The 15040-nt window shown below is 45.0% G+C and overlaps 1 protein-coding gene across 1 annotated transcript in view; it reads left to right on the top strand.

The window, feature by feature from the left end:
• The window catches only part of NTSR1 (neurotensin receptor 1), a 51025-nt gene extending 37816 nt beyond the window's left edge, over nt 1-13209 (top strand). Inside the window, exons 3-4 of the mRNA XM_027881649.1 lie at nt 8348-8438; nt 10805-13209. Coding sequence (XP_027737450.1) covers nt 8348-8438; nt 10805-11054 — 341 coding nt within the window. The 3' untranslated portion in view covers nt 11055-13209. The remainder of the gene's footprint in view (nt 1-8347; nt 8439-10804) is intronic.
• The last annotated feature ends 1831 nt before the right edge of the window (nt 13210-15040 follow it).

Here is a 15040-nt window from a genome sequence, read left to right as displayed (position 1 = left end):
TGGTGGTGCTTGATTCACATTTACTTTTGTCATTCGTTCCTCATGACGTGTTTTTTTTAATAAACCAGGTTTCTGAGCTGTCAGAAAAGTAGCAAAAAATACACAAGGATGCCCATGATTTATCCAGGCATCCATGGCAGCCAAAGTCTTGGCTCATTTATGGAAGAGGATGGGAAAAGAAAAATGACACTTGCCCCCACTAATAAAACTGTTGGCACAAAATCAGAGCTTCATGGGGGTCAAAGTATTTTCCATTTCCAAAAGTGAACTTTGGCCTGAAGAACAAAGAGGCTGATTTTGGATTAAGGGGGAAATGTGTCTGAACTTGTAAAATTAGTGCTTAGAAAAGAAATTTTTGCAGCTCGTGGTGTGCAGAGCTTTTGGATCAGATCACAGCAGAAAAAAAACTTCCTTGCTCCAAATATACTGAGATTTAAGTATTTGTTTACATTGAAACAGGAGATAAAAGTGGTCAGGCTAACAGCTTCATTCAAAACATCCACAACATCATTTTCCTCCTCTTTGGTAGCATTGATGCATTTTCTTGGCTGTGTCTGAGTATAATCATGTATAAAATAACGAGGGTGATCGGGATCGGGGTGAGAGTGAGAGTGGTCAGCCCTGTTGCCAGGGAGTCACCTCATTAATTCAGTAAGTATGTGATTCCTGACTATAATTCCCCCTCTGCTGTCAGCGTTCACCAGGTGTGAGGATCCAAATTCAGAGAGTTGCAAGCACTGGCAGCTTCCCAGCTCTTTTCTGAAGATAACAGGGCAGCCAGTTCTGTTGTTAAAAATACCTCACACCAAGAGATTTCACACTCTCCTTCCTCCATCCAATTCCTTTCATTTCTCCATCTATAAACCACCTCTAATTTGTATTATTATTTATTGGCTGTATTAGAATCCTGGGATGCTGAGTGTCTCAGAGCTGTGTGATGCTTCACAGAAAGTTGAATATTCTCTGTTTGCATAGCCTGATATGCCAATCGTTTGATAAAATTCTAAATAATTCTTAAACACTCACATGCACACAGACCCAACAGAGCAATCATAGAATCACAGAATGATTTGGGGTTGGAAGAGGGCTTAGAGCTCTTCTAATCCCACCCCCTGCCATGGGCAGGGACACCTTCCACTAGACCAGGTTGCTCAGGGCCCCGTCCAACCTGGCCTTGAATGCTTCCAGGGATGGGGCATCCACAGGTTCGCCAGGTGACCTGTGCCAGGGCCTCACCACCCTCACAGGGAAGAATTTCTTCCCTCTTCCAATTTAAAGCCATTCTCCTGTGTCCTGTCACTCCATGCCCTTGTTCAAAGTTCTTCTCCAGCCTTCTCAGAGTCCCTTCAGATACTGGAAGGCTACAAAAAGGTCTTCCTGAAGCCTTCTCTTCTCCAGGCAGAAAAACCCCAGTTTTCATAGCTGTTCCTCACAGGAGTGGAATTCCATCCAACAAGCAGCCTTCAGTGGGTGAAACCTCATTTACTCTGCTCAGGCCTTTGCATTTTGTATCCAGACAGAGAGAGCAACAGAAACCTTCTCCACCCCGTCACGTTCCAAACAGCTGCTCAAAAATCACTATTTGAGGTTGGCTCAGGATGGAAGCACTGCTCAGCCAACATGTCTTCCTGAAAGGGGGCAGTTTGGTGGCATGGATTTATATCCCCACCAACACACCTGCCTGGAGCCCGTTCTCCTCCGAGCAGCCCTCGGCACCTCCCGGGTGCCTGTCAGATCAGTTCCCACGTGGATGGAGGGAAGGAGTTCCTGAGTGGCACAGCTGAGCTCTGATAACGACGTGGAGACAAATTGATGGACATCAAGGGGAGGCTTTACATGTCCCTGGATGGACGTTGGCTAAGCCTATTAAAATGTAATCAGTTCCAGGTAGCATTTGCTCTGTTACAGAAGCTGCTTAGTGAAAGCAATTATAAAGCACTTAGAGGTTTAACCAATTAAAAGGATATCCTTCAGACTCCCACAGCTGGCTGGGTGATGCCTCAGTTAAATGCTTTATAGCAGATGAAGTCAAACCATGTTTTTTTCCTGAACACTTAGGAATTTTTAAATGATGATTTTGGGGTCTCTGCATCTCTTCAAGTAATACGAGACAAAGGCCAAGAATTAATGATGTATCTGCGCATTTCATTAATTTGTGCATTAATAATTCCCCTTCTGAACAAATACTTCGAAGAATTCATTCATTTCTCCTCACTGATGCTGCAAGTCTGAGTTATCCATTTCAGGAGGAGAGCATTACCATGAGATTTAGTATAAACATCCTACAAACAGGAATAGTAAACAGCTCATACTTTGCAGCCACAATACACAGAAGAGCACCCGTCTAGAAATCCTTAAACAGATGTGTTTCCTAATTCCTATATTCTAAGGGAAACAGATTTGTTTGTTCATGAATAATTTCTTATGCAAGAAAGGAACAAAATTCATGGCAGTTTGTATCTCTAATAAAAGGTCTGAGCAACTCCAAGTGGAGCTCAGCAAAACCCCTGTGGCATTAAGCATGAGTGGAAGCCGAGTTTAACAGCTGAAGTGTCACACTGAAATTTGAGAGGATAAATTACCTATTTAAGAGTTGTATATATTTCCCAGAGATGTTTGTACTTGTAGGTTTTCTTTACAGCCTGGCAAGTGACATGAGAAGCAGAATTGGAACTCTCTGTAAACACCATCCAAGGAGCAAAAAAAGGGGTGCACCTCTTGGGGCAGGGAGGCTTTTCCCCCTCTCCCTTTGCTGGCACCACAGCTTGGGCTGTCACAGCATTCCTGCTGGGATTTAGGCTCTTGTAGAGACAATTCCAAGACTAGTCATGCCCTGCAAGCAGATTTTTCCAGGTGTTAAACCTCGACAATGTGAGTGTTTGAACCTGCTGAGGAGAAGATGGGAGCCCTTACCTACCTTTCAAAGGGTAAATTTTCTTCCTTCTTCCTTCTCCTCCAAACATCCAGACATCCCCAGGGGGAATGGCATGAACGAAGTTTAAGTTAAATCAGGCAACTTCTTCTTTGATTTCCCAAAAAGTAATTGTCTTTGAAGGAAACTTGGGAAGAGACCCCAGTTTGCACTGGGACAGCAGATGTGCTGCTTGCTGGAGCCTGTTTTTGGGCCAGCTTTAACCAGTGTTTTCTGCCTTGCTCCCTATGGATGAAACTGGTGCCAGGGCACGATTTAACCAGCAGCATGAGCTGGGTCAGGAATTCACATTTTTTTCAAATCTGTCATCTGAAGCCATTGAAAACCAGAGCTGGAGAATATAGTCTGAGCGAAAAATGTTGATTTTGCATGCCAAAAGTTTTTTCCATTAGCTGTGCTTTCACTAGTAAAGAATTATTAGGGGAACGTGGCAAGGTAGCAAGGTAGCATCGTCTACCCATCAATCCAAACAAGAGACAATCCTCCCACAGAAGGAAAAAAAGTAGGAAATATGCTGGAAATGGAAATTAAAGAGCCAAATCTAATGTTTACACTTACCAATAGTATAATCAAGAGCACTGGGGGGTTGTATCCAACAAATGATGTGTGTTTTCAGTGGTGTCTAAAGGGTCTGAGGGCTCTCCAGGCTCATTGCTATTCCCAGATTCTTTTTTTTTGCTCTCCTGAGTACTCATGGTGCATTCTGGTATTATCGACTTTTATGGAAATCCTTTATTCCAGAGCCTTATGACCCAAATACCAACACAATTAGTTTTAATTTTACTGGGTTCATACCTATCCTTGCAGCCTCTGCAGTCCCCACTCTGGGGCCCACTGATATAAATATTGCCTATGGCCTGTCAGGTAGAACATCATGTTAATATAAGCAGTGCCTTGAGGTTTAACTTGGCAGTGCCAGCTGTGTCTACACTTGGCCTAGTTTTAACCTCCTCTCGTATCAAACAGCACTTTGAAAGAGGTTCTCTTGTAATGGCATTGACTTAAGTATATAAAAAGCTATATGGGAGCTTGGAGTATGCAAGGATTGTTTCTCCAAAAAATCAGGATTACCCTGACATGAGCCCCATAACCTGTCATACACATTATTAGCGCCAGCTGGTGCGTGTGTTCCCTGGGCAGTGTTGGAGGCACGTGGCCCTGATGGGGTGAAACACAGGAAGGGCTGAGGGCTGTTGTTCAGGTGGGTCAGCACATCCCAAAACAACTCCTGCCTTTGCCCAGGATTCCACCATCTCTTTGTGTCTCAGCTCTCTATGAAATGCAGAGGAAAAGAAGTAAATTGGCTGAAATAATCTGAACAAAACCATCAAAGAAAGATGGATCTGAACTCCTCTGGAGGCCTTAGCAACACCAGAGCTGGTTATGAGAAGGAGCAGCAACTTTTTTCTGCCTCTCCTGGAGAGATCGGAGAAGGGGACAGAGGGATACCCTCACCAAGGGCCACCACACAGCCACGGGGCTGTGACTCAGCACAACCCCAGAGGGGATAGAAGAGATGAAGTGAGGAGGAAAACACCAGGCAAGTGCTTATTTTTTGTACTGCAGCAGATCCCCGGGGTCCCGTGTGAGTCAGCAGCAGCGGCACTGTACCCATCAGTGTCCCGGTGCTCTGAGTCACTCTGAGCCCCAGACGGCCCCAGAGAAGGGATAGGGGGATGAAAACCCCTCCCGAGCATCCCTCCTGTGCTCAGTCAAACCAGCCACTGAGCACTTGCTGTGGTTTTCTAACACATGACACGTTGCCCCCCTGCCTGTGCTGACCCAGCGTGGGTGTTCCGAGACATTGGTCCTGGAGAAGGGCTGTCTCCCAGGATACATACAGGGTAAAATAAAATACTCAGTGTGACCTAACACAATTTATCTTCCACATCCAGTTTAGTCTGAAAATCGAGGCTGGCACAGTTAAAATTTTCTTTTGCGCAATGAAGAAGATGTCACTCAAAACTGATGCTTCCTTCTGCGGGACTTCCTGCAGGATAAATAAACCAGAGCTTGTCCCTTGCCGCTCTTCCTTCCTCTCCCCTTCTTCCTTGGGATGCAGTTAAAACAGGCAGAGAATTATAAGGCAAAATAGAAAGGCACAGGATGCAATAATCCAGGGCTTAATACACATTTAAATTGGTAGTTTGATTCAGAAGGAAAATTAAGACATATATTGGTGGAAGGATCCCCCCCACAGCACACCAGGGTCTCCTTTCTGGGGCCCCCTCTCCGATTCCCAGTCCTGAGGTTTGGCACCTCATTTGCTCAAATATGGGAAATATCAGAAGCTCATGGAGCAGCTCTGCTCCTATTAAAACCTCATTGAATTAATTAGAAGTGAGGGATGGGTCTGGGTCCTTTTTTAGTTCAAAAAATAAAGGCAGGAAATCTCTGACCTCACAAACACCATCCTAGACAGTCACCTCATCACACACTGGGTTGAATCCTTCCCCTACAGTGCTCAGTTCCAGCAAGCTGACCTGATCCATTTTATTCCATCTAAAAAACCCTGTGTCAAGCTTTTGATGATGCAGAGCATATCCAAGGAGCTGATAACAACAATAAAAAAATCATTTTGGCAGCCACTTTGCCCAGCATCTGTTTTACAGCTCTTCCATTTTGATAGGTATGTGCTCAGGGAGGAACAGAACAGCAGCAAAAGGCCCCAGGTATGTGGGAGAAAAGGAGACCTTTATTCTATATTAGATTAAAGCTAACACATTTCCACATTTCATATTGCTCCCTGGGGAGGGAACCCAAGAGGGCAGGATTGCCACCCTAAATCTGCTTGATCCCTTGTATACTATGGAAACATGAGGATTAAGGGCAACAAATACAGGTCAGGTTCTCCTAATCTGCGTGGCACAGACCTGCACAGCGTGTTACCCAGCTGGGAACTTCCAAATCAGACCTTAAGTGTCTCCAGTGCACTTTGCTACATGTTTAATAGAGTTTTAATTGCGGAGTGATTGGATTTGATATTACAGAATTACCACAGATTACTTAATTGCTGAGGTTAAGCAGATAGTTCTCTCAGTATGTGTTTTTGCTGCTATAGATCTCTGCCTCCATATTATTTGAGCAACAGAAGCAAAGATCGTTAACCAGGAGAGAAAACAACTTTCATTTAACGTGTTGGTAAATTTAAGAGGCAGATGTGTGAGAGTCTTAAAACTGGCTGTAGAAAGAATCCGGATCCTGCCGTTCCTAAAGAGCTGCACGCAGGGGTGAGCAGCTGAGAAGTGCCAGTGCATGGAGATTTCTGCAAAAATTACGATGTGCCTGAGTGAACCTGTGTTTGGAGCCATTTGGGAAGCTGCTTTCACAGCCTGAGAACGCAGCTAATCCCGTGCAGGCGCTGGAAAAGCAGATGGGCTGGAGATGTGATGTTGGCTCATTCCTGTTGTCCCGAGGCTGATGGATGGAGGAGGAGAGGCTGGAGAGTGTTGCTTCTCCTGTGGCCTCTGGGAGGGACCTCCTGGAGAATCATGGGGGGACTGCTCCATCCAGGGCAAACCAAAGGTCCATTCAACAGAGAAATTAATTCCTGGAGCTGGTCAAAAGCAGGTGCTCAGAAGTGTGGAAGAGCAAGGCAAGTATCCATGCTCCCAATCGAGCTTCCCAGTGGACCTCCTCAGCTCTCCTGTGCCACACATCATGTAGGGCCTCACCCATCAGTCCCATCAAGGCTCCTCAGGGAAGGATCAGACACAGGTCAAATTCATTCACTTGATGGCATCTGAGGAGCTGCAGGCTGTCTAATGATGAATTACATCTGTGATCACTGTGACCATAGAGCAGCCAAAAACACTCAGTTTGAAAAAATTAATTCTCTTGGACAAGGAAATAAAAACAGACCCTTCTTTCCAAAACACGTCCCTTCACTTGCCTAAATCTTTATTGAATAAATGGCTTTTGCAGCATTCCTGGAAGATGCTGTCACACATCCTGCAGGCTGGTGCTAAAGGAATAGAACCCTCTCCATTGTAAGTTATGTGTTTAATAAGAGAGGGAGCACATGGCATTGAAGTAGGGCTGTGATTATGGAGCCAGGCACCAGGAATTATTTAATTTCTGTACAAATTAAGCAGTGACTCGACTAATGATGACACCCACAAAAATGGGGCACAGACTCTTCCCTCCTCACTCCACTGCTAAAGCCTTCCCTGTATCTCTTGGCTGATGGGGAGATGTGACCACAACCAGACTCGTTCCTCCTGGACCACACTCTTCGAGGGAAGCACAGTTTCTGCACATCTCCTCCATGAACTATGGCACAGTCCCTGGGGGATGACAGCATCTGGATTGGTGACATATCCACATAAATATTTTCAATCCCAAGGTAGAATGAAAAGCAGCCTTTGGCTCCACATTCCATATCTACGTTGCACTTCTGGTTCCTCACTCTCTAGGAGAGCTTTGCTGCTTCCCAGGACATTACAGGTCACAAAGAGGACAAGAGTTATGCAGCCCTTGCTGTCTGCAGAGCAAATTTGGGACAAAAAATTGCCTTAATTATTTTATTTTCTTCTTGCCTTTTATTGTGTTATGTTTTAACTGAAATTTCTTTATTTCCTGCTAGGATTGTGCCAGAATCCTGCTGTTCCATACAGAGGTTGAAATGTATATTAAAAAGAGAAACAAATCTTTCTCTTGATTGCCTGATATATCTCCTTTTTAATTCAGACTGACAAATGCACTCTATCAGCAGCACTTCTACCCTTCAGATTTGTTGCATTTTGTTTGCATTCTTTGACATCCCTCAGCTAGAATCTGGAAAGTTAAAAAAACACAGTGTCTTTCTCTGCTTACCCTTTCATGAATCATTTTTATTATGGCAAAGTCCAGACCCAAAACATGTTGTAATCTCAGGTATTGCACAAACGTAGAACAAAAGGACGAGCCCTGCCACCAGAAAGAGCTCCAGAGGCTGTTTAATGATCCTCAGCACCGTGGGGACTGCAGCCAGTGGCTCCATGAAACAGGCTAATGGGATTATCATGTCCCTGGCTCCCTGTCTACCTGGATGAAAAACACACACTAACTGTCTCTGAGAGTACTTTGGACAAGATACCCGGTGTCACAAGGGCATGAAACACAGGGGACAGATGTGAATGGTTTCATTTAAGCTGGTGTCTGAACCAGGCATCGGCAGTCCTTCATCTGCACCTTCCACTGTTCACAACGTCGCTGCCCTGGTGCCTTTGCTGTTTTCTATTACTTCTGTTATGTTTGTTTTTGCAGGCTGGTTGTCCCTCAGGGTTATTAAATTCTTTGCACAACGGCAACAGGAGAACAACCGGGGCTTTAGGAAAGCAGTTTACAGCAATAAACCCCACACAGACAGGTCCCTTTTTCATCCTGATGATAAATTGCTCACAAAATAAGGGCCTTTTTTTCCATGCCTTGCAGGTGCTGTGGTGATCGCCTTCGTGGTCTGCTGGCTCCCTTACCACGTACGGCGCCTCATGTTCTGCTACGTGCCCTCCAGCCACTGGACAGAGTGAGTGACAATGTGGGGGACAAGGTCCCCACACGCCAGGATGGGGTAGGGGGGTCACGCTGGAGCTTTTGGGGCACCCACAGACGTGGAGGTGGAGGAGGAGATCTGGGAGCAAAGGCGTTCTCTGTGCCAGGGGTTGAAGCCTCAAACCCCTCACTGCTGTTTTGTTGTTTTAATTTTGCATCTCTCAGTGTTTACCAGCCAGATTAAGACTCTTAGTCTTACCATGTCAATCCCCCCAGACATGGGTGAAGGAATCACTAGCTTGAACCAAAACGCATCAACAGCCCCTCCTCCTCCTCCTGTGGGCTGCAACCACAGGCTCACCCCTGCTGGACACAGCGAGGGGTGTTCACCCCTGACAGCCCTTGATGAAATGGCATTTGGACAGGGGGGTTTGCACATCCCGAGTGGATTTCTGTCTCCGTGCTGGAGATATCGATCCCCGGCCCTAAGATGGATCATCTCCCATCAACACATGATTTAACTCCATGAAGCCACGTTTCCTCAGTGACGGGAGAGATCACAGAGGTGGGGGAATAACTGCGCTGCTTGCTGAGGCTGGGGCAGGTTATTTACTGCGTTTTGCAGGGAGTGGATCAGAATTAAATACCAGCAGATGCCTCTGATTAGGAAATGCACAGATTGTCAGAGAATTCTGGGATATTTGCACGCCTGTGCTGAACACATGTGTGCTGCTCACGTGTGCAAAGGGCACCCCAGGAGCTCCCTTCCTGCAACACCAGGCCAAGTTCCTCAGCAAAGCAACCACCAAACTGGTTATTCTTTTAAAATATGCACTTTAATACTGTCTCAGGCCACACACCCAGGTAGGCTGAGGTGCCATGGGATGCACTCGTGTGTCTCCTGCCATGATGTTACATCACTATTCTCCCTGGGACCGGGTCTGTTTCCTTCAATGAACAGGAAAAGGAAAAATAATCTGCAATGTTAAAAGCAGAGCAACTATGAGATATCAAAATTTCACAAACTCCCACTACAAAAAATATTTGTTGAGGATACAACAGTCTACTGAATGGAACTGCACATCCATCCGTAGTAAAACCCAAAATCTATCTTCAGTCATGAAAACAGAGCTCTAGGCACTTACTGGGACAAACTGTTGTTTCTCCTTTGCTTTCCTATATGAAAAGCACTTAAAGCAGCGTTCAATTATGTAATGACTGCATTTGCTTTGAGCAAGAGGGGTAGAGAAGTCTGTCTGCAGTTAGTGTGAATTTATGCATCATGGTTGCATCCCCATATTATTTTCTTTCTCTTTTTAAAAAGCCAAGGGCAATTTTAGGAAAACGTTGAATTTCCAGGCATGTTATGAACGGTGAACTATCAGTCTGGTGGCTAATTGAGAGTTTGCAGCAGCTTGACATATTCATTTATAAATGGATGTGCCTTGCCCCTGAAAAAAAGGAATTTTTCCTATATTAATTCTTCACAACTACATAGAGAAGCTCTGCTTGTAAGAGCTGGATGAGCCATGTGGTCCTTGGCAGTGCCAAGGGGGTGTGGAGGGATGGGTGATGAAGTCCAGCACATGTCTATTTATCTTCTGGTAGACACTGCTCAGGCTAGCTCAAAGGTCTGCAATTTCCACCAAGATAAATGATTCTGAGGAACATCTTCCTGAAAATGAGACCCACGCTGTTTGTAAATGCTTTGCCAGCTCAGGGCTGTTGATCTCACTTGGAAAGTGAGATCTCCTAGGAAAGATATTTCCAAAAGCAAAAAAAAAAAGGTAATAAAGCATTTTCAATCCGTTCTAGTTGAAAACATCAAACTGTGGTGGTCAGGATGTGTTTCAAAAGGATGCTATCATCAACTTGCCCCCAGAACAGGGAATGCTATCCCAGATTACAGACAAATCCCAACCCAGGGACCCACCGAATGTGCTGATGTTGCTTTCATTGCCAGGGGGAGGAGAGAGCTGCATCTGTCACCAGGGTTTGGCTCTTCTACAAGCTCTGTAGACCAGAACTGCAGCCAAAAAAGTCAAGTTAATGTATATGTATGACACAGAAACAAATTTCCATCTGGCTTCTCAGTTTCCAGAATGTCTATTTTCAAAGACAAAATGAACACTTGAGGTAAATGTTATCTTTGCCCCCCAGGGCAGTTATTTTCTAACTAGTAGTGATTGGGGTAATATCTTCATAGGGACATTTGATCTATGTTTGGCCAGTTCCAGTTCAAGATATAGATTCTTTTTGGTGGCTTATGCACCACTGGTAAGCTCACGTGCCCAGCCTAGAAAGGTTGGTTGAAAAGCAACTTATGTTTTTCTCACCCTTGTACCTTTGAATTTTTTCAGTTCTCCACACTCAGAATTTATCTTTCATCTGTTCTTCCAGTTTCCTTTTCAACTTCTACCACTACTTCTACATGCTGACAAACGTCCTCTTCTACGTCAGCTCAGCAATCAACCCCATCCTCTACAACCTGGTGTCGGCAAACTTCCGTCAGATCTTCCTCTCTACGCTCACACTTGTGTGCCTGCCATGGAGGAAGAAGAAGAAACGACTGGCCTTCACCAGGAAATCCAACAGTATCTCCAGCAACCACACATTTTCCAGCCAGGTCACAAGGGAGACCACATATTGAAGCCTGGGGAGGAAGGGAAATGCAACTCATCGTGGAGTCAAAACTGGAGAGAGGCCTCTGTGACTCTCGTGCATGGTCTCCAAATTCACGTAACACAAATGTGTTTAGCAAAGTCATTTCTGTTGGAAAAAATAGGCTTTGTTCTGCCAGTAACTTTGAGGTTATTTTAAAGCATTGGCCTTGCCTCTTGTGAGTGATGTCTACACATATTGTAACTTCAGTCTGGCATAAATCCAGATGTGGTGTTAACTGGGAAGCCAAAATATGTTAAACTTAGGCAAAACCGTACTGCATTTCATCCTTTTCTCAGTGCAGAGATGCCGTGTTCACAGCCAAGGGTTTGAGATCACATCTCTTGGTGGCACCGAGCGGAGAACCCGATGAGGAGAAAGCAGTTTTGAACAGAAAGGGATGTTTTTGGAGAATGGACATGCTCATCTATGGGATGTTCAGTGGACAAGGAGTGAAAGCTCAGGGAGCCAGGTGGTTATTTTAGAAATATATCTACATTATGAGTAACATGACTAAGGTGCTCAGGAGAGCCACTCTGGCTCCTTGAAATCAAATAAGAACAGATGATGCCTTACCTAGGCTAGGGTGGCTGTGGCCTGGGGGAATGGGTGGCACCTTTGACTTTAGGGCATCCATAGTGCCTGGCACAGCACACCCCCTCTCTTGCTGGTTTTGGTACCACAACACCAATAAATAGCAGAGTCTCTGGCAAGATCAAAAATGCAGAGCCTGTGCCCAGCTGGAGTGCTGAAAATGAATAGAAATGGAAAATCTTATTCTTTTCATACAGTTAAATCCTGTTTTTTACTATAGAGAACAGTTTGCTGGTCTGCATTAAGAGATGAGAAAACTTCATGAGGGCTCCGGGCTGCTGAGGTAAGAGTAATCTGCTCCAATTCTGAGACCTTCAGATTTTTCCCATTCTTATTCCAGTTTTGCCTGTTTCCTCACCATTTTTGAAAGACTGATGTCTCATAGGTTGTAGAAGCTGTAGGCAGCAGGGCTTGTTGTTCTACCTTTTCTGTTTTTTTCTTTTTACTGCCAGACCTGTTGGTACACTGATCTGTGCCCCAAATCTTCAGGTAGTGCAAATGGCAAACACAGGACAGTCTAAACTGAGGAGTCTTAGCTCTAAATCAACTTTCTTTTAACAAACCTGAAGAACAAGAAATTTCTCAGTTCAGGATAGGTGGCGTGAGCTTTTCTCCCATATATTTCCACCTCTAACAGCCCTCTAACTGTGTGATACAGCAAATTGCTCCAGAGTCTTTAGTACCAGAAATCACGGGACTCTGGACAAGGCTTTCCCTGCTGTCACATCACCAGATGTGCACAAACCCAGAACCAACCAATCATCCTGTGCAACCTTTGCTGTTGGTGACCCCATGTCCCCTTTCACACCACATTCCATTAGGAGAGCAGGGCTTGTCTCTTTATGATGACAAAGTAGAAGAGTCATATTCTGCTTTCTGGGCTTTGCCCATCCCATTTCACTCTTCTGCTAACTATCACCTCTGGTACCTAACAGAAATCTCAGTGTTGGAGTTGTGGATCTGGCCCCATGAACTGCCACAAAATGATGGAGACCAGTTACTGAACCACTGGTTCAGTACAGTTCAAACACTGCTGGGGACTTCTCCTACAGATGTCGTATCACAGAATCATAAACCTTGCTAAGTGGGAAGGGACTCACAAGGACCATTGAGCCCAGCTCCCTGGAGCTGTGGTTTAGGTCCTGTTGGGCTCAGGACAGGGAGAAAACACCCATGGGGCATTCGCTGTGAGTTATTGGTGATGACTGACTACTTCTGAGGCATTTATAACCTGGCAGTTGTACAGAGCTACCATGGTAGACCGTCAACTGACCTCCAACCACACCAGCCAGGGATGGGAGATGATTTTAATGCCTAGTACAGAATCACTCCAAAAGAAAGGGCTCAAAATAAAAATCAGTGGGGCTTTAGTTTCTTCTGATTCAATCAAACTGCAAGCTCTGTTTTGTCATGCCTTCAGTTGATTTCTTGCACTGGTTGTACCAAACAGAGGGCAGAGATTATATATGACAAAGCACTTTTGTTGCTTATGGACTATTGACTCCTCTTTGACAAGGAGAACAGGTAGTGGGACACAAATAAATAAATTACTAAAAAAGGGGAGGAGTCTTCCTTGAGAGGAAGAGGAGTCAATGTCACACCCTTAACATTGGCCTTCCAGGCAAGACACTTCAAATGTTTCTGGACAGAACCCAAATTTTTTAACTTCACCTCTAAATAGAGTCAACGTCTGGGAGGTGGTTTCTGAAACCTCCCACAGAAGCTGGAACTGTGTGTTGCTTTGACTTTCATTACAGTTTAACACCCTGCATGCCTCAGTTGCTTTTGAAATGTTAAATATTATTTACTAGACTTGTTCAACACCAACCTGCTGATGTGCTTGATTATCTTAGAAAGCACTGTACAAAAGTTGTTGTTTCACATAGATTTTCATTACTAAGATACACTGGCAGCTTACAGAATATTTGATCACAGCTCAGAGAAACTGGTAAGTTTATTTTTGGTTTGACAAGACAGTGGGAAAAAGCTGGATTAAAAATGTGCTTATGATAAACTCTTTAACTGTTGTTGGGCCACTCAAGTGTTGAAGATCTGGGGGAATTTAGGGGATTTATCCAAGTGGTTTGCTGACTTCCACAGCTCTGTTCCCTCAGTTTAACAGGAAAGCAGACCTGGGTCCAAGGCCTTAATCTGAGATTGCAGCTCAAAGCTACCTCTTCCACTGGCCAAATCTGACCACCTTGAGCTGAGAAGTGTAAGTCACAGCTGATTTCATTCTCCCTCCCCTCCTCATCTAGTTTTGGTATCTCTTACTTAGAGCTGTGGTTCCCTTGAGCTCAAAGAAGTGAGGATAACTCACTGCAAACCCCCATGGTTTTCACAGAACCACAGAGTGGTTTGGGTTAGAAGGGACCTTAAAGACCATCCAGTTCCAACCCCCTGCCGTGAGCAGGGACACCTTCCACTAGACCAGGTTGCTCAGAGCCCCATCCATTTCCTTGTAAAGGAAAGCACGGTATTGTAGAGAAGAAAGCAGCACAAACTGCCCAATGTGTACCAGAAAAATGGTTCTTTACATGCCTTTTAACAGTGACTGAACTACTAACCCAGCAAGGTTTAGCTTTAAACCTACTGGGATGGGAGTGGCTTTTGCCATTAGTCAGAACACCAACTCACATCCACTGTGTTCTTGTCTGGGCTGAACTCTTCACCAGGGCAGAGAGGAGAGCATTGGGGTGGCACACTGTTCATCTATGCAAATTTCCTGTAAGGGTTTTGAACTGGGTTCTTTTGACTAAAAAAAAAGAATAAAATCTGTTGAACCCACAGATGTGAAATGCTGCCAGATGGATCTTGAGAAATTCTCCTCCGAAGAGAGTCTATCAAGTGACCTCTTCAGATGTTATTTTGAGGTTTTGTTTCTCTTCACAGTGCTCTTGCCGGGGCCATCCATTTGGCAGAGTGTGAAATCAGGTTTATAAAGTCATTTTGCTACTCAGAAATTTCCCCCAGACAGGACTTTCTCACCACAGGCCCAGTACATCAGTGTTGGAATGCTCTGCTGAGCTTGTCTTTTCTTGTAAAGTGTGTGAGACCTCACTTCAGCGAGTGTTTCAGGAGAGAACTGAATGGAAAATGGGTGAGGAGGGTTAGCAGGACACATGCTGTAGACGTGACAATAGCAGGGTCTTTGCATTTGTAGCATCCAGCATTCAGTGAAATAAGCTCCAAGATGTGCTGCTACTGCTGCAGACAGCTCCTGTTGCAGATTTGAACCCATCATCTGTGCAGCTGCATCGCTCCTGCCCACAGGGCGTGGGAGCACTGGTGCTTCCCTGTGCAATGCCATGAGTGTCAGTCTGGTGTCCTCCTGGCTGTGTCGTTTGGTAGCTGTTTAACCAAAGCTGTATCTGCTAGAGC

Source organism: Empidonax traillii, unplaced genomic scaffold (assembly GCF_003031625.1).
Source record: "Empidonax traillii isolate 1590-97213 ecotype Southwest subspecies unplaced genomic scaffold, ASM303162v1 scaffold91:size2966241, whole genome shotgun sequence".
Classification (NCBI taxonomy): Eukaryota; Metazoa; Chordata; class Aves; order Passeriformes; family Tyrannidae; genus Empidonax; species Empidonax traillii.
This window is presented reverse-complemented; position numbering and strand designations above follow the sequence as displayed.